Source organism: Hippopotamus amphibius, chromosome 9 (genome assembly GCF_030028045.1).
Source record: "Hippopotamus amphibius kiboko isolate mHipAmp2 chromosome 9, mHipAmp2.hap2, whole genome shotgun sequence".
Classification (NCBI taxonomy): Eukaryota; Metazoa; Chordata; class Mammalia; order Artiodactyla; family Hippopotamidae; genus Hippopotamus; species Hippopotamus amphibius.
This window is the reverse complement of record NC_080194.1, coordinates 118,739,800-118,763,007: the sequence shown is the minus strand read 5'-3', so window position 1 is coordinate 118,763,007 and position 23,208 is coordinate 118,739,800. Positions and strand designations below refer to the sequence as shown.

Sequence of the window (23,208 nt, the reverse complement as noted above, 5' to 3'; positions counted from 1 at the left end):
CCTTCTGGCATTAAGAATCTTAAAAGCTATGGTATTAACTCAAGCACAAGTATGCTAGAACCTCAGAAATAGAAGTGTAGATTAAAAGCAAAGAATAGAAAATCAAATACAGATCTATTATGTGTGTGTATGAATTTAATCAAAGAAAAAGGTCATAATTCAATCCAACATGGATGGACTATTTCATAAATAGTTTAATTTGCGGTTTAAATATCGAGGGCAACTTTGTGTCCCAGATCTTGAGATTCTCATATCTGCCAACAACAAAGACAGAAGGAAATTAACACGGTGGTAGCTGAGGGGTAAAGCATTCAGGACTAGCCTGTGATGAGTTCAAGATGAGTCTCCTGGTTTCTTAAATATTTACTAAACTCTTAGGCTACATTATTGCAGAGTTAGAAAGGATGGGCGTGGGATTTTAGTCCCTGTTCCACAATTTACTTGATGTTTGACCTAGAGCAAATCACTCAATTGACCTGAACCTCAATTTTCTCATCAGAAAATGGGGATAGGGTTTCCCAGGTTGCGCAGTGGTTAAGAATTCACCTGCCAATGCAGGGGACACGGTTTTGATCCCTGGGCCGGGAAGATCCCCCATGCCGCAGAGCAAACTAAGTCCACGTGCCACAACTACTGAGCCTGCACTCTAGAGCCGACAAGCCACAACTATTGAGCCCATGTGCCACAACTACTGAAGCCCGTGCACCTAAAGTCCATGCTCCGCAACAAGAGAAGCCACCATATTGAGAAGCCTGCACACCACAACAAAGAGTAGCCCCCACTCTCGGCAACTAGAGAAAGCCTGCGCGCAGCAACGAAGATCCAATGCAGCAAATTAAATAAATAAATACATACATACATAAATACATAAATAAATAAAATTTATGTAAAAAATGGGGATAATGCATGCAAGTCCTGACTCATTCATAAAGCTATAAGCGAAAATGGTCATGTAGGAAAGCCCTCTGTAATGGTAAAGTGTTGAGTGATGGGAGGCATCTGGTAACCCTATTCTAATCTAGGGTGGTATCACAGCACAGGGGTTAGGTGCCCAGGGTGTGGTAAGGGGTTGCCTGAGTTTGTTGCATTGTGGTTCCATTATCTACCATCTGTGGGATTTGGAGAAGGGTCCTTCACCTTTCTGTACCTTGCTTTTGTAATTTACCAGCTGTCGGTCCTTGTGCAAGTTACTTAACCTCACTGTATTTTGGCCTTCCTCATCATTAAAAGGGTGATAACAATAGTACCTACCCCAAAGATTGTTCCAAGTAGCAAATGAAAACCACGCATACTGCTTAGACCAGTGCCTGATGTGTAGTAACTGATGCTTGTTGTCCATCATCATAATTATCTCTGGGGATCTATGCCTCTCCCACTCCAAGGTTGGAGCACGTAAGCCAGTCAGCCCTTTGGGACCCCTTACCCACAGTGATTGGTTCAGTAATAGACATAACCTAATCAGAGCCAATGAAATACGAGGAGACATATTTGCTGGGAAAGAAACTCACATTCTTCTGTTGAATTCAAGCAAAGAAGCATATAGACCTGAGAGCTGCTGTCGTGTATCTGTGTCTCTGAGTCTCTCCTCTGGTACTCTGAAATGGAGTCAACAGAGAGGAAGCAGAGGGAAGGATGGTGAGAGAAATAGTGGATTTGTGAATCTGATGTATCATCATACCTTTACCGTGCAGGTATGTTAGCCAGTAGACTCAGTCTCTCTCTCTGTTTCTGTCTCTCTCTCTCTCTCATCTCTCTATCTCTGCTTCTCTCTCTTTCTTTAAGTCAATCAGAATTGGGTTTTCTGTCACTTGCAATTGAATGAATTTTACATAATACAACAGTATTATTGTACTATTATGACCTCAAAGTGTTCCTCAATTCTCCAGGCGAGAACAGATTGCATTTTGCTAGTAACATAAACTCAGCGCTCCGTACATTTTTCATCCTCTGTGTGTGGTCACACAATTATGAATGACAATCTTTTATCCAAATGATGGGTATTTTAGAGATAAAAACAACACTGCCCTTTTCCAATTCTGGTTGAGAGCACGGGCTAGAGACAAGTCAAGAGCTTCAAGCTCATGACCTTCAAGCAGCAGCCCCAGGGCTGGGATGGAAATTAACCAGAAACCATCATTTCAAATTTCAAAAGGTCACCATTTATGAAAAGACTCTTTAATGTTCACCCCAAACCAGATGCTAAGTCAGAAATGGAAGGAGAGGGGGCTAAGACCATGGTCACACACAACTTGCTTTCCACAACCCGGTAAACTCTATCTGTGCCCAATTAGACTGGCCGTGACCTCCTGATGTTGCATTCAGACTTTTAACATCAGTCAATCTGTCACACAGAACCTCATCTAATGACCTGTCATTGCATGCCTCGATTAGAATTAGCAGAGGTTGGATTGTACATGTTTGTTTTCTCATCAGAAAGTATAGCTACATATATGGGGAAGCAATCAGACAAGACATCTCTTACGAGTTCTGAATCAGTGTATCCCATGGCCCTCTGAACACCCCCACTTGAATGTTAGATGAGAAGCTGTAAATTTAACATGTTCAAAACCAAACTTATTGGGGCTTCCCTGGTGGTGCAGTAGTTAAGAATCTGCCTGCCAGTGCAGGGGACATGGGTTCAAGCCCTGGGCTGGGAAGATTCCATATGCCACGGAGCAGCTAAGCCCGTGTACCACAACTACTGAGCCTGTGCTCTAAAGCCTGCGAGCCACAACTATTGAGCCCATGTGCCACAACTACTGAAGGCCGTGTGCCTAGAGCCCGTGCTCCACAACAAGAGAAGCCACCCCAATGAGAAACCCATGCGCCGCAAGGAAGAGTAGCCCCCACTTGCCACAATTAGAGAAAGCCCACGTGCAGCAACAGACCCAACACAGCTAATAAATAAGTAGATAGATAGATAGATAAATTTATAAAAAACCAAACTAATCATCTCCCTCTACAAACTTTCGATCAGTAAGAGGCATCACTGCCCATCCAAAGGTGAAAGCCAGAAACACTAGTCCCCTGACTTTATTTTTCTTCACCCTTGATAAACAACAAACAGGAACTTCTGTGGATTCCAGCTTTTACATATCTCCCAAAGTGATGGCCAATGTCCCCATCACCACAGCCACCTCACTTACAGGGGGATCCATCATTGCTCCTGGATTATTGCATTAAAGCCTCTCAGCTGGGCTTCAAATGTTCCTATTCTATTCCCCCATCCACTGTCAACACTTCATCTGCAGTGAACCTCAAAAATGAAAACTTTATCATGTCAGATTTTTTTAAGTCCCATATTAAACTTTCCAAAGGATTCCTGTTGCCCCCAGGATAAAGTCTAACCTAACACACTTTCCACGGATCCGCATGACTTCACCCCTGCCATTCTCTGCACTCATCCCACCGTGAATACATACCTTCCTGCAGCCATCACTGAGTGTTTTTAACTCACATGCATCCTCCAGTTCTTGTGAGAGTTGTAGTTTTTTTATTTTGGAAAAGTCTTAGTCCACGGGGGCAGCTCCGTGGTTAAGGGGAAGGGCTACGTGGTCATATCAAATTCTGTTTTGGACAAGAGCTAGCTGTGTGACCTTTGGCCTTACCTAACCTCTCTGTGCCTAAGTTTTCTTATCTGTAAAAGGGTGATGATAAGCATTCGTAAACAGGTTAAACATGATCATATAAATGACTTAACATAGTGGCTGGTACATAAACTGTCAGACAATGTTAGGTGTTATCATTATTTTATGTGCCATATGTGGATGCTTCTAAAGGCTCTGTCTTTGGTTCTCTTCTTTTTCACAGGTTTATTGGAGGCTCTTATTCTCATCCAAGTCTCTACCCTTTGCCACTGATGATTTGCAAATGTATATTTCCAGATCACACTTCTTTCCAGACTTCTAGGATTTCTCACTGAGGTTATTGCAATAGCACTCCCCGTCCCCACCCCACCCCCCGCCCGGCCCCAGCTCATCTCCCTGTTCCACTCTTATGTCTCTAAAATCTGTTTCCACATGGCAACTGACTATAATTTAAAAAACGTCAGCTCAGGTCACATCATTCCTCTGCTTAAAACTCTTCAATGGCTTCCCATTATCTTTTGATTAGGGCTATCAACCCCAGGTCTGTTGACATGTGGGACTAGAAAATTCCATTGTGGGGGCTTTCCTGTGCTTTGCAGAATGTTTAGCAACATCCCTGATGCCACTAGATGCCAGGAGTACTCCTCCACACCCCTACCAAGTCGTGACGACAAAAAGTGTTCCCAGATGTCACCCCATATCCCATGGTGGCGGGAGGGAAGGCAAAGTTATCCCATATTGAGAACCACTGCTTAGCCTAAATTCTTGATGTCTTATGATAATTGTCAAGGTCATTCCTGGGTCACATGCTCATCCTGAGAGCCAAGGTGGAGTCAGTTCCACTCAAACCACTTGGACAGAGGATAGAGTGATAGGGTGACATGGTAGCTCCCCAAAAAAGTCAGAGTACTGTTACCAGAAGAAGGGGGATGGATGTGGGGCTGGCAAAACAACATACAAACAGGAACCGAGGTTCCTGGCAGCATCCTCAAGCCTCCCTTTGATTTCCCATTTCTCTGTGTTTCCCAATGTCTAACACTGGAACTGGGCATGAGAAATGTTTGTTCAGTGGCTGTCCCAATGGTCCCTTCCATTCTCTAAACTTTTCATCTTCATACTCAGTCTCTTTTAATTTGAGGTAGAAGGTAGACAATTTAAAAATTTAAACCCCCAACCACCAAAAACCTGAGGACTCACAGCTCAGTTTTCCTACCCTCTGCTTTGTCTCACATGTAAGGAATCGCACCACAAATGCCGAGATTTCACCTCTTTGTGGGAACATAGCTAAGCTTTGTCGGTGCTTGTGAACAAAGACAGAAGATGCAGTGAATCCTCAGGCCCTGTCAAACTTGATACCAGCAGGGTTGCATTTTAATCAAAGACACCTCTTCCAGCGCCTGCCGAAATCTCATGTTGCCTCTTACATCCCAGTGATAGGGGAACGATGGCTGAGCTTTGCTGCAACTAAAGAAAATTCAAAAACAGAGAGACCGGAACTCTCCAAGGGATTGTGTTTCAGCTCCCAGTGGAGAAGAAAAGACAGAACTAGAAGGAAAGCTTTCTGACAAAAGTATGAAAACAGCTTCTTTAGTTTCTCTCCTCAACCACGTGAAGTTTGTCAACAGAGTGAAAATTCAGCTGTAGAGAGAGTCTCCAATTTTGGGGTTTCAAGACTGCTTTACACTTGTGCAAATTACTGAGATGTTTCTGTGCATTAAATCTAACGATGTTTCCTATATTGGAAAATAAAACTCAAAAAAATTCAAATTCATCTGAAAATAACGTTAGACCCAATTGCATGTTAACATAAATAACGTTTATATGAAAAACAGCTATATTTTCTAAAACAAAAAAAAAAGTGAGAAGAGTGACATTTGGTTTTACATTTTTGCAGATCTCTTTGATGTCTGGCTCAATAAGAAGGCGGATAGATTCTCATATGTGCTTCTGTATTTGATCTGCTGCCAAATGTTGTTTTGTTGAAGTATATGAAGAAAACTTAGCCTTATACAAATATGTGGTTGGCCAAGGGAAATGAATTTGAATAGCCTTTGAAGATAATTGTGACTAGTCGCTTTGATACTACACCAAAACTCAACAAGCGGTAGTTTCTTAACGGCTGGTTGCAATGTGGAGTCTGAAACAATATTCATTAACTTTTTATACTCTAGTACATTAAAATCTGTGGCTTTTTCTAATCCTGCATTTTGAATGAGTCTTTTACCTAGGGATCATTTTTAACATTATGCATCGGTCATTTGGAAAATATCAGCTCACTGAGTTATACAGATCTTCCAAATGTGGCACATTTCATCACACAATAGAAAAAAAATTACATTCACTCACGGGGGCAGATAGAAGCAAAATTGTAATTTTTACCTGCAACCTTGAATTTTTTCCTCGGCAATAAATACTGTTGCTTTCCTTGAAGTGACAGGCTCACTTAGCTCATTTTCGAGAAAATGTCTGCCAAATACCCAAGACTGAATCACCATAATTTGCCCGTCAGTCATTCTTTCAAGTAAATAAGGTGTTTCATGGGAAGAAAGCAGCTAGTTCAGCTCGCAACTCAGTTGCACGAGTGCCTTTACTGGAGACCAGCAGTGTGCTTTGTTTTACAGCGGAAGTGCTTTACGTGTCCTTCCCATTTTGTTACATACAAGATTCAAGATTTAATAAAATCAATGCCTCTTTACTGCTTCACCAGAGCTGTTTCAAAGTGAAATTAGCACTTTCTTTCACTGTGAGTGAGTGGTGGTGGTGGTGAATACGTTGAGACCTAGAATCATTTGGTGCCACTGCTGTTATTCGTGCTCAGGCTCCAGGAATGTTACCCACCATTGTTTTTGCATAATCCTTGCAAATGTCAGCACAGCGAAAAAGGCAAATCACATCTTATTATCACTATGCAATAGTTTTGACTTTGCAGACCCCCGTGAAATGGTGTTGGGAGGCTCCCCTTGCTTCTGAGGTTAACAGAACACTAGGATATGACACCAGCAATTAAGGACATCAGTTTTCAGATTTAAAAGACCTGGGGGTAAATCCTCCCTCTACCTCCAGTCACTAGTTGTGAGAATTTGGACAGTTACATCTCTGAGTTCCATTTGCTCTTTGGTAAAATGGGTATAATACCCCACAGGGCTCTTGAGAGGACTAAGTGAGAGAATGCATACAAGCATTCAGCATGCCCTTGCTACTGTTATGCACTGAGTGCTAATGGTTCCTCAATGTGGCTCAGCTGGGGGATACTCTAGAATACATATTCCCTGAGGTTTAGACCACCTCTATCAACCAGTATGAAAGGAATAAGGCACAAGATGTATCACCAAAGATCATGAATCTTGTTTCCTGGTAAGGTCTCTATCAGCTATGTCATTGGCTTTGCCTCAGGGAAGCAATGACAGGTGACGATTCTTGGGAACTAACGGAACAGTGGTAACCATGGCCCAGATGAGTCCTTGCTGTCGGCAGGACAATGCAGATGGGCGGATTCTGTCTGATTTGTGTATCACAAGAAGATGGTAATAACCAACACCAAGTTAGTACTTATGTGGGCCAGGCACGGCTCTACGTGCTGTACAGAGAATAACACATTCAATCTCTTTAAAAACCTTATGAGTAATAATCCCCATCTTATGGATGAGGAAGTTGAGACACAGAGAGATTAGATAACACAGCCAAAATCACACAACTATATGTGGTTGACCTGGGATTTGAGCCCAAGCAATCTGACTGTATATGCTGAGTCCTTAACTACTACTACACTGCACTGAGGAGGCAGGAAAAAAGAGGGGGAAGGGTGATTTTTCCAAAAGGTTCCTTTCCCCACCACAGGGCTTATGTTTAAAAAACCTAATTTGGCTCTGAAATGACCTGTTAGAGAACCCTTTGAATCAATCAGAAACTCCAGGAAAAATGAAAACTGTACCAAGCGAATATATGGCATGATTTTGAACAACTAGTTAAGTGTTAGAAAGGAGTCTCCATGTAGACCTTTATTTTTGAATGACTCAGAAATTTCAATGACATTGAAACCAGAAAAAAAGCAGGTAATCCCAGAAAACAACTGAGCTTTGCATCAAACGTCTACATAATCATAATAATGTTCAGGGCTTTTCAAACTCCAGCATCAATCTATAGCCCCAGCATGGAAGACATTAGCATATTGATAGAATAGAATGCAAATGGACTGAATCCTAACCATGAAGAAGTAAAAATTTAACCAAACGACATGGGTAGGCGTGAGGATTGGAGTAGGGGTTACGTGGACATCCTCATTCTACAAAGTGGGAAGCTAAGACATTCTACCCAAAGTGGTTGGAAGAAGAAATGAAGATTAATGTTATTTTTAGAAATTAGAAAGGTAATCTATACAGAGGGTGGAGTGAGTTAGCTAAATCCTCACCTATTACGGCAGGAAGTCAATAGATTATAAATCAAGAAATAGAAGATAAACATATTATTTAGAGATGTGGATGTAACCACCAGAGGAACCAAATCAGAAATGGTTCAAAAAAAAAAAGAAAGAAAGAAAGAAAGTAAAGAAAAGAAAAGCTTGCTCTGAGGAGTAGGACTTGGAGTTGGGAGGGGTGAACCCCCTTGATGTCAGTGCTTGTGATTAGAAGCCCTTCTGTATGATTTGATTTTTAAAAATAGTATGCATGTGTAAATGTCTTAATAAATTGTAAGATACCTTTTTAAAGCTTTTAAGTAAATTATGAATAATTTAAACTGGAAAAGAAAAACATACCCTTTCTAATCTCCTTGACATGGTAGAACAGAAAATCAGGGAAATGATATTTATTAGAGATTCACCAAACTGGCCGTAGCAATAGTTTGGGGGGTGATGGGATGAGATTGCTGTAAGAAGTCCATGGGAAACCTTGCCTTGTCTATTTTATTTTAAAAGTTGGTATTGAGAATATGCTTTTGTATTACTTTTATATTAAAAGTGTTTTAATTAAGAAAATACAGTAGGAAAAACATGCCACTCAAAAGAACGTGACAAAAATCAAATATCCAGGATTATTTGTAAAAAAAAAAAAAAAAAGTTCAAAACCTTAAACAAGAGAGAGAAATGTGTCATCACTCCATTTGTCTCCGTGGATCTCTAGAGGTAGGCTGTTTTCCTGTTCTCTTTCCCCTCTGCTTAAGGATTGGAAGCCAGGGGCTCTGAATTCATTTCCACTCTAGCCCGGAGCACCTGGTAGAGGTCACTTCCCCTCTGTGTGCCCTACACAAGCTTCCTAGTGCATTCGGCAAATGTGTTTCGAGCATCTACTGTAGACCAGGCACCCTGGGGACACACGAGCTTAAGAGAATGTTTCTGTGACGACAATTAGTCCCCCTGACTAATCCAGGAGCCCCTGCCTTACGCACCGGGAGCAGCCGGCACTGTTCATGTGGGTGCACTCAGCATCTTCCCTACACAATTGTGAACTTACCAAAGATGGAAAATTGTTTACTTTATTCTCTGCTAAATCCTCGGCACCTAGCATAGTGTCTGGCACATAGTAGGTGCTAAATAAGCCCTCATAGAGCAGGAGGCCCAGGCTGGAGTTTCCCTCAGAGGCAAACCACTTACTTCACAGCTCCTATTGCTTCTCCAGGCTGAGAAGAGGGACCAGCACTGGAGAAGATGCCAGCTTGAGGGGGAGAAGGGGGAGAATCTGTGAGTCAGGAAGGGGCTGCCCAACAGGAATGATGACTCCAAGAGCTTTGTAAGATCCGGTAAGCATTTGAAACTTCCTCATCATTGTCATTTTGTTTAAACCCTGTTTCCCCATAGTGAGAAATACAACACTGAAAACAGTAAGGGACGAGGGCTTGTTTTCAGGGGAAGAAGGAAGATGATGCTGAAGAGATGCTATGCCACTCTGCCCAGTCTTAGAGAAGCACAAGGGCGAGGTGAGGAGAAAGCTTTAAAGGCTAGAGCTGAAGTTCTTGCCTGGGGGAAGCAAGGAAGGTCACAGGACAAAGTGCTCTTCCTATCAAGCAGCAAATGATGCAGGTGAGGAGAAGACTCAGACATGGCAAATTCAAGAACACATTATTCCTGGGACTTCCTAGGTTGTGCAGTGGGTAAGAATCCGCCTGCCAATGCAGGGGACACGGGTTCGATCCCTGCCCCAGGAAGATCCCACATGCCGTGGAGCAACTAAGCCCGTGCGCCACAACTATTGAGCCTGCGCTCTAGAGCCTGTGAGCCACAACTATTGAGCCCATGTGCTGCAACTACTGAAGCCCACACGCCTAGAACCCGTGCTCTGCAACAAGAGGCCACCGCAATGAGAAGCCCGCGCACCACAATAAAGAGTAGCCTCCACTCGCCACAACTAGAAAAAGCCCGTGTGCAGCAACGAAGACCCAACACAGCCAATAAAATAAATGAATGAATGAATTTAAAAAAAACACATTATTCCTGGGATTAAACTCTTCCAAAGGCTTCCACTTCACTCAAAGTCCAAGTTCTTAAGCTCCCTTCTGGCCTGCAACACCCTCACATGTTCTCTTTTCCTCCTCCCTCATCCTGTTCAGCCACACTGGCTTCCTTGCTCCTTAAATACCCCAGGCACCTCCCCACCTCAGGGCCTTTGCACTTGCTGTTCCTTGTGCCTGGAAGGAGTGCTCTTCCCACCTGGCTTGGTTCCTTACCACTTTCAGATCTGAGTAAAATGTCACCTTCTCAGGGAAGCTGACCTTGACCACGCTATTAACAATTTCATTCCCTCTCCCCCTCCCCAGGACTTCTGCATGCTTTAAGAGAGTTTGGAGAAATTCCACGGTCTTGGGCTAGGACTCTTCACTTCCTATGCTCAGCCCCAGGGACTCCAACTGGAAAATCATCTTTGGGGGTGGCCCAGATTGAATTTTCCTTGGTTCAGACCTTATTATCTCTTAGAGCCCAACCCCTGCCATTTCTCCACTGCTCAGAGAGAAGCCATCACTCACCAACAGAGTGCAAAAGCAGAAAAGAGCAATTATTATGCTGTGCAGCAGACCTTTGACTCCGATTAACATCATTGCCTCTTGATTTGATCTTTTTATTTTTCTCTAAACACTTAGGGCATTTTGATTGTAAGCCAGATTCATCTTTGGTTAAAAGTAATACTTTGAAAGACCGGCACTTACTTGATAGTACGTATTTTAAGACATTTTAAACTGATAAACAGCTAATTGGTTCTGCCGTCCTGTGATTTGCAAAGGGTCAAAATGATTTGCTGTAAATATGCGTCTGTATTAACTGCTCAATGCCAGAATCAATTTCCACAGGTGACAGTAGAATTTTGTAATAGATGAGGTGATGGAAGACACCTCAACAGTTACCCGTGAGTTTTTGAATCACTTTAATTTAGCAGGTAGGTATTATTGTATTCCAAGGCAGCTATGCATGTTGCTGAATAGCATATGCTGCAGAATATAGAGTGGTGGAAATTCCATTTCCTACACATGCAGGTAACCAAATATATACAGAATCTGAAGCACAAGGAATAGAAACAGTGCCTGCCGGATCGGTACACAATATGTCTTACATAACATGTATTTTCTTTTTTCCTTCCCCAAGTTTGCACCCGGGTTATTGAGGGAATTTTTACACGAGACTCTTAAACTACTCTGGATCATCTCTGAGGGGGAGAAAATGGAACATAAGCGACAGACAAACAACGTTGCCATCTTCAAGTCAGACCTGCTCAAAATACAGGCTGCTGAATTACCATCCATTGTGGCAGGGATTATAGGATACATTATTTTAAAACTACTTTGGGGGAGGGGTTGGGATGTCATGAATTGGGAGATTGGCATTGCCATATATACATTACTAATTTAAAAAATATCAAATTTTACACTTTAAATATATGCAGTTTATTGTATGTCAATTCCATCTCAATAAAAGTTCTTAAAAAATAAGTAAAAAAGAAAAATATTTAAATCTAGACAATGAAAAATGCTAACATTCGAAACTAAAGAAAAATAAAAAGTAGCTTGTAAGCAACTAATGGCAGAATAATGATTGTTAGGGATTTTCATGGATTCATTAAGGGAAACTCAAGGTAATTAAATCACTTACAAGCAATAAATTCAGCGTATACTTATTATGCATCAACTGTGTGCCAGGCTCTTGTTCTAGGCTAGTCGTTCAGGGAAATGTGGTGGAGAAAGAGTATTCAGATGGCACGACATATGTGATAATATTTCTCACAAAGTGCAGGTTAAAAGGCGGATAGATGTTATTGAGTCTTGCTGCCCCAAGCTCATCCCAGCTGCCCACTTCTAGCCTACTCAGTTCTGAGATCACTAAGAACCAGACCCGGTGGTACACTAGTCTATTGCATGTCTGGTGCAGGTTGGGTGCTCTTCAAAGATGTTTTTGGCCGTGGGTGCTGCATGAGAGTCAGGCTGCAGAAGCCTAAGTACCAGAGTTAACCAAGCCAGAAAACTCGACTCCTGCCTGACAGAGATTATAAATCTCAAAGTGAAATAAATGATGTGCCCAAGTCTAGTCCTCAGGAAGTGGGACAGCCACCGACCTAATGGCTCCCTCAAGTTTGCAAACATCCCAAATCCAATGTAGAAGATACAAGAATCTCCAATAGTTCGCTCACTTGCCTCTAGTCAGACTCTGGAAAAGAAACACTGTTCTTCCAAATGATTGATGTTGCCATTTACTTTTAATTTACATTTGATCCAGAGGTGGTGTTTCTTCGCAACCTACTGCTACAATGTCTAAATCTTGCTGACTTGACCTTATCTTTTCCTCAACCTTGCTTTCTGCATGTGGAATAAAAATTGACGAAGGCTGGGTTCATTATTGTTCACAATAGTTCCAGTTGTTGAATGATTCAGCGCCACTGACTGACATCAAACTCTCCTTGACATAGGAGTGGGCAAGTTGGGAAAACCCAGCCCACCAGGCCTGGGCAGTGCAGTGTGGGATCAAGGTGAAGCTTCTGCTTCGAGTTCAGCCCTGTCACTACATAGCTGGTTATTCTCAATTCTCCAAGCTTGTCTCCTTATTGGCGGAACAGCCCTGGGAGTTGTACCCTGGGCTATTATAAGAATCAATTGCATCTGTTTATATGAAGTGCTTACCCAAACAGGTGGCATACAGTAATGAAAGGCAGCATAGGGTAGATTTGGAAACCCAGCTCTGCCTCTCACTAACCAGGTGCCCTCTGGGTCCCCATTCCTTCATTTGTAAAATGGAGATGATAGTAACGTGTACCTTCTGAAGTAGGCACGAGGATTAAATAACATTTGTCAAGTACTCACCTAGAGCAGTGCTTGGCGTAGAGTACATGTCTGTTAAATAAATGCTCAGGAGTTAGCCCAGAAATGAATGCTCAGTTTGCCCCAGGAATCGTAGCGTGGCACACAGAAGGTGCTCATTAAGTGTTAGCTAATTATTATTTTACTATTTCCTTGGCACCTCTTTCTGGGGTTCTTGTGACCCACTCTCTCCCTCTGCAGCTTCCTTAAAAGCAACTCCCAGGATCCAAATTCTTATCTCACCTGCTTTCTGATCCCAAGAGGAAGGGCAGACCTACCCTGGAAGCTGACCCCCTCATGCAAACCCAGGAAGTAGCCCACTGGCGATGAGCCTCTGCTTTGCGAGGAACTGTCTTAAGCCAGAGAGCTTCTTGTTCCAGATATTTCTGTTCACCTGCATCATTTTGGAGCAAGCCTCAGTAGACTCTCAAGATGGTATTTAAACCCTGAATTCTTTCTCCTCCTTCATCTCTGTTTTTTTGAGTTTTTCTTTCTGTGTGTGTGTGTTTCCAGTTTTCACAGGTTCCTCTGTTCCTTGCCCCATAGTGTTCATGCTACTTAGGGTTTTGTCAGTTTCCCTCTTTGTAGTATCTGGGTTTTCTCTGGCATTTCTTTTGTACATTCATGTCTTCAATTAGCATCTATGCATGTATGATTCTAAGTGTCAACCCAGGTCTCATCTCTGTCCTCAACTTTATGTTAGTGATTCTTGACACTTTTGGAGGATGAGACTCCTTCTATAAAGGTGCCCAATCACGTAATATTTTTCATGAAGTTTCATAACGATATGAATCTCAACCATGGAACCATATGAATGAGTACCTCGGTCTAGACTCCCGATACCAACTGACTATTGTGGACCTAATTTCTTCACCTTCACCCACCCAGTAACCATGTCTGATTGAATCTACCTTCAATCTGGCTCTAGGGTCTTTGTTTTCATTGCCATCAGAACACACGTTACCAAAGCTTTCTTCTGTTACCAGCCCCAACGGACATTGTTCCCTGTGTACGTGGTCAGGGGCTGCCTTCCCTAGAGACCGTCAGAGAGGGGAGGATCTCACTGACTTTCATTCAACCTCACCATGGCTCAAGGAGAGGACAGGGACTGCTGGGCAAAAAACTAAGTGAGAGTTCTTCAGGAGAGAAAAGAGGACCCACAGAATACCTGATCAGAGGAACAGCCTATGATAAAGGCAAATGGTGTAAGAAAAAAGAAAGAAATTCAACACTCTGGGGAAAACAAAGGGTATTTCTAGAAATAAAGTGTTATTGTAGATTCCTACGTGTCTCTGCAGTGAGATATAGCAGGGATTGGCAAACTTTACTTTTTTTTGTAAAGGGCCAGACAGTAAATATTTTAGGCTTTGCAAGCCAAGCAGCAAAATCAAGGATACTATGTAAGTATTAACACAGCAGTAGAGAAAACAAATTTCCATAATTTTAAAATTGACAACACTGAGAGTTATAGATGCTGAAATTTGAGTTTCTTATCATTTTTATGTCTCATGAAATATTTTGGGATATTGTTTAATTTTTTCTACCACTTGAAAATGTACAAAATATTCTTTGCTTGTGGGTTGCACAAAAATAGACGGTGGGCCGAATCTGACCCATGGACTGTAGTTTGCCAACCCCTGAAATGTAATTATGTATCACAGTACATATATCATTGAGTTTTCAACTTTTAGAATTTTAGAGACAAAGCGTGATGATATATTTCCTATTTATTGATGTCTCAACTAAGTGGTGTATAAACAAGTCAACTGTTTTATTTTGGCTTTCAACTGTGTTATGTCCAATCCTTCACTTTCTTAATAATATTTTGGGCAGATTTCATAACTTTCCAGTCACTTTTGGTTGTTAAAACTTCCAGTTGCATATCTGATTGCAAAGCTGTGTTCCTACTCCTCCCTCTTTTAGATGGGAGTACTTTCCTGGCAGGGACCAGGAAGGGGAAAAAGGCCCAAATACCACTTGTTAGCTGGGTCAGGTGGCAAACCATGATTGCTCGCTGCTACTGTTCTTCCAGCTAACACTGATGGTCATATTCTGTGCATTCAGGAGTCTACATGTTGATTTTCCCTTAGCGGCCTGTGCATTGGCTATTGGAGACCCCTGTGGACCTTCCCACTGCAACTTCCTTCCCTGATGTGAGACACCTGAGCCTGGTCTGCCTTTTCCATCCCACCTTGGCTCCCATCACTGGCAACTCATGGCCCCATGCGACTGAGCCTGCAGTTGGCCCATAAGGCCCTCCTTTAAACATTTTTAAAGGCCCTCTTCCCTTTGGATGGACTCAGTTCTGGACCTACATGCATGGTTTGAGGAGTGGAGCATGGGCTGACTCTCAGCCTCTGCTTGACCCTAGGCCAGGCAGCCCTGCGCAGGACAACATCTTCATGAACATCACGTAGCACTGTCTTGGGTCTACTTTCCTAACAGGCGACTACTCTCTAGGGCGGGATACGGACAAGAGGGCATAAGCTCTCAGGTATCCACCACAGAGCCACTCAACTCACAGACTGCTCTGTTCCAAACAGGTTGCCCCGCTGCCACTCCCTCTGTCAGCCCTGCTCTTGCCTCCCAACTTCCTTGCTAAAAAATGCACATGATCAGATGAGCAGGTGTGCTGCCTAAGCCAGTATCCAATCCAGGAATGAGATGCCAGCCCCCCTCAATCTTTATGAATGATTCTTCTTGGAGCGACAGGTAACTCATTGAGGAACTAAAAGTATGGGAAGGAAGGGTGGTGGTATAAGACAGCAAACTCATTGTTCATCTTAGCAGATGGCTCTTGCCTGAAATGCATGACTCAAGGACCACTGGTCAACATATTATTTAGAGCTATGAAGGAAGACAAGACAAGACACAAACTAAGAACTAAGGCAGAAAGAGATGAAAGCACCTGCTACTGTTGTTCCCTTGTTGTACAGGTAAGGGAATTCATGCTCAGAGGTTTAGCTATTTCTAAAGTCTTGTGACCAGTAAATGACAGGATTCAGGTTAGAAACTAGGTCTACCTGACCTCAAAGCCCCCATTATTATCTGATATCCTTTGTGGTCTCCCATACATTGTTAAAGGCCCATTTGCTCCTACATTGAAAAAGTGGGCTCTGGGGGGAAAAGAAAAACAACCTTGGAATTTTGTAAGCTCATTTTTAACCCCAGAAACATTGGTTTCATTGTGGGTGCTTCCCCATGTTGGAGTACAATGCTCAAGTTGTTAAAAACACAACTCTCCCAAATACACAGTGAGCTTGTGCCAAGTTTTCTTCAATTCATCAGTGAGGGAACCAGCAGAATGACAAAGCTGGCTCAAAGGAAGATGCTATATATTTTTTTCAATGAAAAAAATCTGAAATACTATTGTTAAGTTATATGTAAAACTGATTAATGCCCTAGAGGGTGAGCAATAGTCCATAACATTTGGGGTTATCTCCTCTGATGAACAGAAATCATTTGTACCTCTCCTGAACAAAAAAAAATATATGTGCATCTTCCCAAGTTTTCTACAAGTAAACATCTAACTACACAGCTGGGCCTGAATCTATAATAAAAGCTAAGTCAAACAAAGGTACATTCCCCCAGAGAATTAGATGGCCACCTAAGTAAGCTTGTTAGACACTGCTCTATGACATGAAACATTAAAAGGACACACTCATCTTTTTGCCTGATTTCTTGTTTTCTTTTTTTCCTGCTGGTAACCCACACTAATCACCCATGCTAATAACCCACACTGTTCACCCAACCTTGAATTGCAGGTCACTTGCCTTTATTCCAATCCAGAGACAACATCTCAAATGATGAAGCCAAAAAAAAAAAAAAAGTATTTTCAAGTTATCTACTTTCTAAGATGGGTAGAATCCTTGAGTCAGAAGGTGGAAGGCTGGGTTTGAAGTAGAAGAAAAGAGGAGTCCTTTCCATCAAGGATGACAACAACTAAGAGTAAGATTCAAAAATATCTAACCCCAAGTGGGAAACAAGACGAGCCAATTAGAATGGATGCTTCCACAGGGCTGGAAAATGATTGTGATGGCCCTGCTGGATCAGGTTTCAACCTTTTACTTGGTGAACCCAGTGGGTGTTTGAGAGGTTCCAGGAAGGGCTTAGGGATAGTGGTGGGGGTTTGGTGAGGGACTTGGACCAGCTGCTGTTTATTAACAGGTAGGGAAGTATTTCAACATTTTGACAACCTGTATGGCTATTCAAACATGTTCTGGCTGAATATTAGCCATGCTCACACCTCAGCCTCCCCAATCCTGACCTGCCCCAAAACACAGTCATGGTCGGTCTCCCCCATCCTGCCTTAAGACTCCAGTCCATTTCTCTCTTCTATCTGCCTCATGGGCTTTAGGGTCAAGGAAGAAGAGTGGAGAGAAAGGAACCAAGAGAAGGTCAGGAGTAGGGAAGAGGGTAAGAGAGTTCTAACGCATTCTGCACCCATGTCTAAGGGAAAGTACAGCATTAAATCTAGGACGGGGGAGCAGAAGTGACTACTTGGTACTGTTTCTAAGCTCTAGGGATACAGTAGTACCCAAACAGACAAGAATCCCTGTCCTTGTGGAGTTTATATTCTACTGGGGACAGATAGGAGATGGGAAAATTATGAGTTAATGTATGTGAAAGCACCTAACATGGGCTCAGCACACACGAAATACTTATGTCCTTCTCCCACCCCTGTCCTCAACCATGTCTTTGAAGCTTCCCCGAAGGCTTCTGAACATATACATAAAGCTGGAACCCCATCTGGCTGGAAAAGTCAACCATCTGGAGATTTGGAAATATGGGGGAGCATCTAATGACTGGTTAATTTTTTTTCAGTTTTTCAGCCAGATGTTTGATGTCATCCAGGCCCATCTGTAGCAGAAATAGCAGTTTATTGAACCTCTTTTTCATAATTTTAAGTTCCCTGTCCTAAAATCCTAAGTAGCCTTCCTTTTCTTAGCAGGCAATTTTTTAATGAATTGAAAAAGGGATCGTTGACTAATAAAGAGCAATTCGGGACTCAAAAATGAAAATATCAGAAATTTGGATTTAAAGGGCCTTTTAGATAATTTCCAGGGCTCAAAAGGCAGCCGATGGGTCAAATTCAGCCATAAAGTGAGTTTGACTTGGCCGGCACTGCAGGTTTAAAAAGTTAAATTAGTTGCCCACATTTTAAAAACCAGATGATTGAACATCTGGTTTTTTAAAATTTGGAATATTGGGTCAAGTTTGGCATACATTTCCCCAGAGTAAAGGTCAACTCAAGCCACACAGTAATTGTTTCCAGTTTGCCACAGTCCCCGCCACTCTCTGTTGCCCCCACGCTGAGAGCAAGCTTCAGTTACCAAATATCTTCTCAAACATACTGTTACTCCTCCTCCCACCCTACTATAACTGAAGAAAGAGGACTGTAAAAGGTTAGTTGCACACTTTACATTACCTGCCTAGTCCACAGGGACATTGGGATTTGTTAATTCCTAATCTTACCTGAAGGTCTCATTTTAGAACTGGGGAAACTAGGTCCAAAGGAGGAAATAACATACACAATTCACATAACTGTTAGTGACAGAAATGTGATTAACACCCAGGGTTCCTTGCTACTGGGCCAGTGGTCTTTCCATGATCTAAACACATCACTTTGATTATATCTACGACTTCCAGAGGTTTCTTAATGGGAGAATCACATATTGAACGTGTTCTCATTCAGATTCACACACTGCCATTGAAAGCACGCAGCAGGTTGGGGCACTGCTTTGTGAATGCCTTGCGTGCTTTCCAGCTAATGAGTCAGGCATTCGTTCTAGCTTCTCAGTGTGGGTGTCTCTACATAGGTCGATGGTGTTTTCATTCAAACAGTGTCCTTTGCTGCCTCTGAGTTTCTGCCTGTCTGGTGGCTCCTGTGCCCCTGCAGATGCTGCCCAGGCATGCTGACGGTTCTGGGATCTGGGCCTTCTGAATGGAAAAACCCATGTGTTTGGGCATTCTCATAAGCTACTGTTTGTACCAGTAGCAACCTATCCGCTAGAGCATGAATTAATGCTCTCTCACAAGTGCTCAGTGGAGCCACGTGGCTTAGGTGAAGTAGCGTCTTATGAGTTTAGGTATGTGACCTTGGACAAGTTATATAACTTCTCCTGGCCTCAGTTTTCTCATCTGTAAAATGAGGAGAACACTTATACCTACATCACAGAGTGCCTTTGAAGATGAAAGAGTTAATTTTTCAAAATTCTTAGCACAATCCTATCACATAATAAGTGCTAAACACATATGACGTTCTGATGAGTTACAGAAATGAAAACTGGAAACATCTCTTCTCTCAGTTGAGAGACATGATTCTTCCTGACACACACAGTCATTCCAGGACCCATGGTAAGCACTCAACATGTGTTGGCTTTAATATTGTCATTGCTTGGAGGACTTTTAGACAATTAAGATTCCAAGTGATTCACCACAGACCCATGGAGGCAAAGAACCTAGTTGTGGGGCCTGGTAATCTATTTTTTAAAGCTTCCCATGTGATTCTGATGACTAGTTAAGTCTGGAAATGATTGATATCGTTTTCTCATACTTGAATATCTTTGGTGGTAGACAACTCATAACTTCTGAAAGCTCCACATGCCATATTGGACAGTTACTTACATTGAGGTAAAACCTGTTTTCCACTAGTGCCTACTTCTAATCCCTTGAGGCCACATAGAACATGTCATATGACAGCCCTTCAGATATTTGCAGACAGCTGTCATGCCCCTCTGGAGCATTCTCTTCTTTTGTATGAAATAGCCACATTTTCTCATGACTCTTAAAAAAAGTATGGGTCCCCCCTCCCCACCCCCTACCCCCAGTTATCCTTTAACACGTAAAGGACCAGAAAAATGAGGATGCTGAGGCTTTGGGAGACAGGACATCCTGAGCAGGAGATGGCTGTACACTTTCATTCCAGCAGAGGATGGGTGCTGCCTACTGCATGTGTCTCCCCATGCAGAGAGCAGAGGCTCCTGCAAATTCCTTGAACACTTGATATGTTCATCACATGAAGGAAAATCTTGGCTTCAGATTTCAGCCAGGCCTATCTAGGTGTTGGGTATATGGGTGTCCACATAGCTAAAACTGCATTGTGATTCATTAAAGTTTATGCATCTTACTGTATTAATACTTCAAAATGTAAAAATCAAACAAAAAAAAATAGCTGGGCCAAATTGCATGGAGACTGCAAGAAATTTTCTCAGAAGAATTCACCTGATCAAGAACATAGATTAATGCAATTTCTTCTTGATTCAAATTCTCACTTCTCCCACTCAGCCCACGGAATGCCTGGGTGGGGTTCCAATTCCTTGTACAAACTGTGGGTGTAGGACATGATGTAGGAAAAAAGAGAAACCATCAGTTGAGAAATTCTGAGCAAGGATTCAGGAATTTTAGGCCCTGAGGGGGGAGGCCACAATTGGTGATTAATTGTGAATTCCCAGGTTTAGATCAAAGAGGCAGAAGAATTGGAAACAACTGAAACATGGCCTACATATCTGCCATTTTGGGCTTGGAAGGCACCTCAGATTTTTTTATGCCATGTAGGTGTCAAAACATCCACCAAATCTCAGCTTTATAAAAGATGAGTCAGTTCCTTATTGTTAACATAAGAAAGGGAATTATGGCATTTCCCTAAAGTAAATGACTTCACCATATCCGATCGCAAATAATCACAGATATTAGATTTTTGTCAATGTTAAGGAAAGAATTTCCATCAGTACATTGGATACAATAAGAGCTTTGGATAGTGCTTATTCATGACCACCTATTCCAAATTTAATCATTTACCAGATTAATATACTGAGGGCTGGATGGGTAAATGTCTTAGCCAAGGTCACACAGAGAGTTTGCAGCATTACCCAGGTCTTCAGACATCAAGTACAGTAATCTTTGTTGCATTTAAAGTAGTCCTTTCCTACCTGGGCTTCCCACCAGTTGCAAATATGTGATGGAAACAGAATCAACTCTAGTAGCGCTACAGTCGGGAGAGCAGTTGTTCAGAGTGTCAGGACATGGGAGGAAGGCCAGGGAATGATGCAATATTACACTAGCAAGTGATGTCATAGCATGATTTCCTAAGCAATTTACATAAATGCAACTTCTCAAGAAGCCCTTCTCAAATGCCAGCCAGTGGGAATGCAGGCATGGAGAGCCAATGGCAGGCAGGGGAGGAGAGCACAGAGGAAGCACAGATTTCCTTGCTCATCACTATGACAAGCTTCACTGATTCCTCAGAAGCCTGAGAAAACTCCCTTCTGCCCCTCTAATCCATTTCCTTCCCTCAGGCACATAGGCTCTAAAGAGCTTTGATTTCCTTCTCTGTTTTTCTGTTTACTCCTGCTTACATCCAGGCATTGCCCAGTGATGCTGAGAGTGACTCCTGGTGCACCGAATGCAAGTTTAATAGCGAGACAGGCTTGGCATTCTAAAATTGGTCCGTCCTCTTCATTGTAGTTTAGAATGAATCCTCAGTTTTTTCAATGAGAAGTGTTATGCTGCGATTCTTGGAGAATCAGTCTTATGCAAATGTCATAGAAATGTATTTGTTGGGTTTGCAGATGCTTTGGGAAAGAAGACAGGTGGACACCAAATACCAGACTTCAGTTTTGTTTTGACCCCAAGTGGAGAAATATATTTTAATAAGTTTTCTTAAAATGTGTGTGTGTGTGTGTGCACACGTGTGTGTGTAGAGGTTCATATATGTTAGTCTAGAACTGGTTGGCAATGGAAGTTCATGAAAATATCTAGTTAGACCAAACTCAGAAGAAACTGATAAGACTATGTTGAGAAATAAGGAAATAGTGCACAGTGTGCTAGGCTAGGTCAGAACCCCCCCCCCTTCCCTCCCTTTCTCTCCCTTCACCTCTCCCCCATTGAAATGCAATTTAAGCAGAGCCAAAGACCCCATCTCAAGCCAGAGATCAAACAAAAGCAGTTCACAATATACCTAGAGATTTTAGATTTGAAGACTTTTCTCAACTGCAGAAGCTGCCTAGAGTGCCACAAAATCTCATCTCATGAAGCTTATACCAAAAACAATCAACAAGACCCAACCCTGTCATCCCACACAGCATTAGTCTTGCTTGGAACAGTCTGGACATCTGCACATCCTCGGCAATAATTTGAACTCTCCCTCTTTCCCCATCACTGCCTCCATCTCCCCAAGCACACACTGGAATATCAGAATATCAGAAACTGGATTATTTAAGGCCATTGAGAGGAATTTGTAAATACCTTCTAGGCAGCAGGTCCTCCACAGCCCCGAATGGGTCATTACTTCTTCGTTCTTCCTGCTGGTTTCATTATCACTTGTAGATTTAGTCCTGCACACACCTCTGGAATATAACCAGTAGTCCGTGCCCACTGCAATGGTCATTAAACTAAAAGCTGCGAAGGCTCCCACAGTAGTGATCAACATCTGGATTCCTCTGTCACACATCCTCATAATTCTTCATGGTACTCTGGACGGCTGGGGGTTAGAGAGGGAGGTTCAATGCCAGAGGGGAAAATCACTCTGCAGCTGGGAAACCTAGGACAGGCTCTTCCAAAAATTCGGGTCTCCTTTTGTCAGCATCCACAGGGACTTTGGGAAAGCTGGGGTTTCCTGTCTGGAGCTCTCTCCAGTTCCCTGGGTCTCCTATGGCCCTCGGAAGGGTGCAGGCTCCAGGGGGTTGGTCCACATCACTGCTGCCTTCTGAGGGTCCCTGGGTTCCTTTCATTCCTCGGGAGCTTGGTAAGCATGAGGGTCCGTGCAGGGCATGGCTCTGAAGCCTGGAGCTGCCAGCTCGGTTTGAGATGCGCCTGGCTCCTCACAGCCCCGGGAGACTCAAGGCAAAGAAATCCAGAGAGGTCTATGTGTGTGTGTGTGTGTGTGCGTGCGTGCGTGTGTGTGCGAGCGCGTGTGCTGGGGGTGAGGGCGGATGGCAAAAAATAGCACTGCTGGGAGGCGAGTCGCTGAGAAGAGTGTTCATTGCTTCCCCAGCCTCCCAGGAAAGCTCTCTGCCTGCTCCCGACACCCCCGCTCAAACTGGAGAAAAGACAGTCCTGGGGCGGGGGCCGGGAGGTTTCAGGGGAGGGCAGAGGTCCGCGGTGCTGAAGGGACAGCTCCTCGCCTGTTGCCCCGCCCCCGCCTTCCTAAGGCCGAGGCTTTGGGTCCGTGGTGCTGAAGGGACAGCTCCCCCGCGGCTGCTGCACCCCCGCCTTTCTAGCGCCCGGGCTAGAGATCTGGGGTACTGATGGGTCTGCCTTCCCCGCGCCCCTCCCAGGGCCAGCCAGCCTGCTCGGCTCTGCCCAGTCAACCCACGCTCCGCGCAAAGTTTCGGGAGACCAGGGCAGTCAG

General features: G+C 43.2%; 1 protein-coding gene across 1 annotated transcript in view; it reads right to left on the bottom strand.

The window, feature by feature from the left end:
• The window catches only part of CACNG3 (calcium voltage-gated channel auxiliary subunit gamma 3), an 85,716-nt gene extending 62,748 nt beyond the window's left edge, over positions 1-22,968 (bottom strand). Inside the window, exon 1 of the mRNA XM_057750619.1 lies at positions 22,104-22,968. Coding sequence (XP_057606602.1) covers positions 22,104-22,314 — 211 coding nt within the window. The 5' untranslated portion in view covers positions 22,315-22,968. The remainder of the gene's footprint in view (positions 1-22,103) is intronic.
• Between the last annotated feature and the right edge of the window lie 240 nt (positions 22,969-23,208).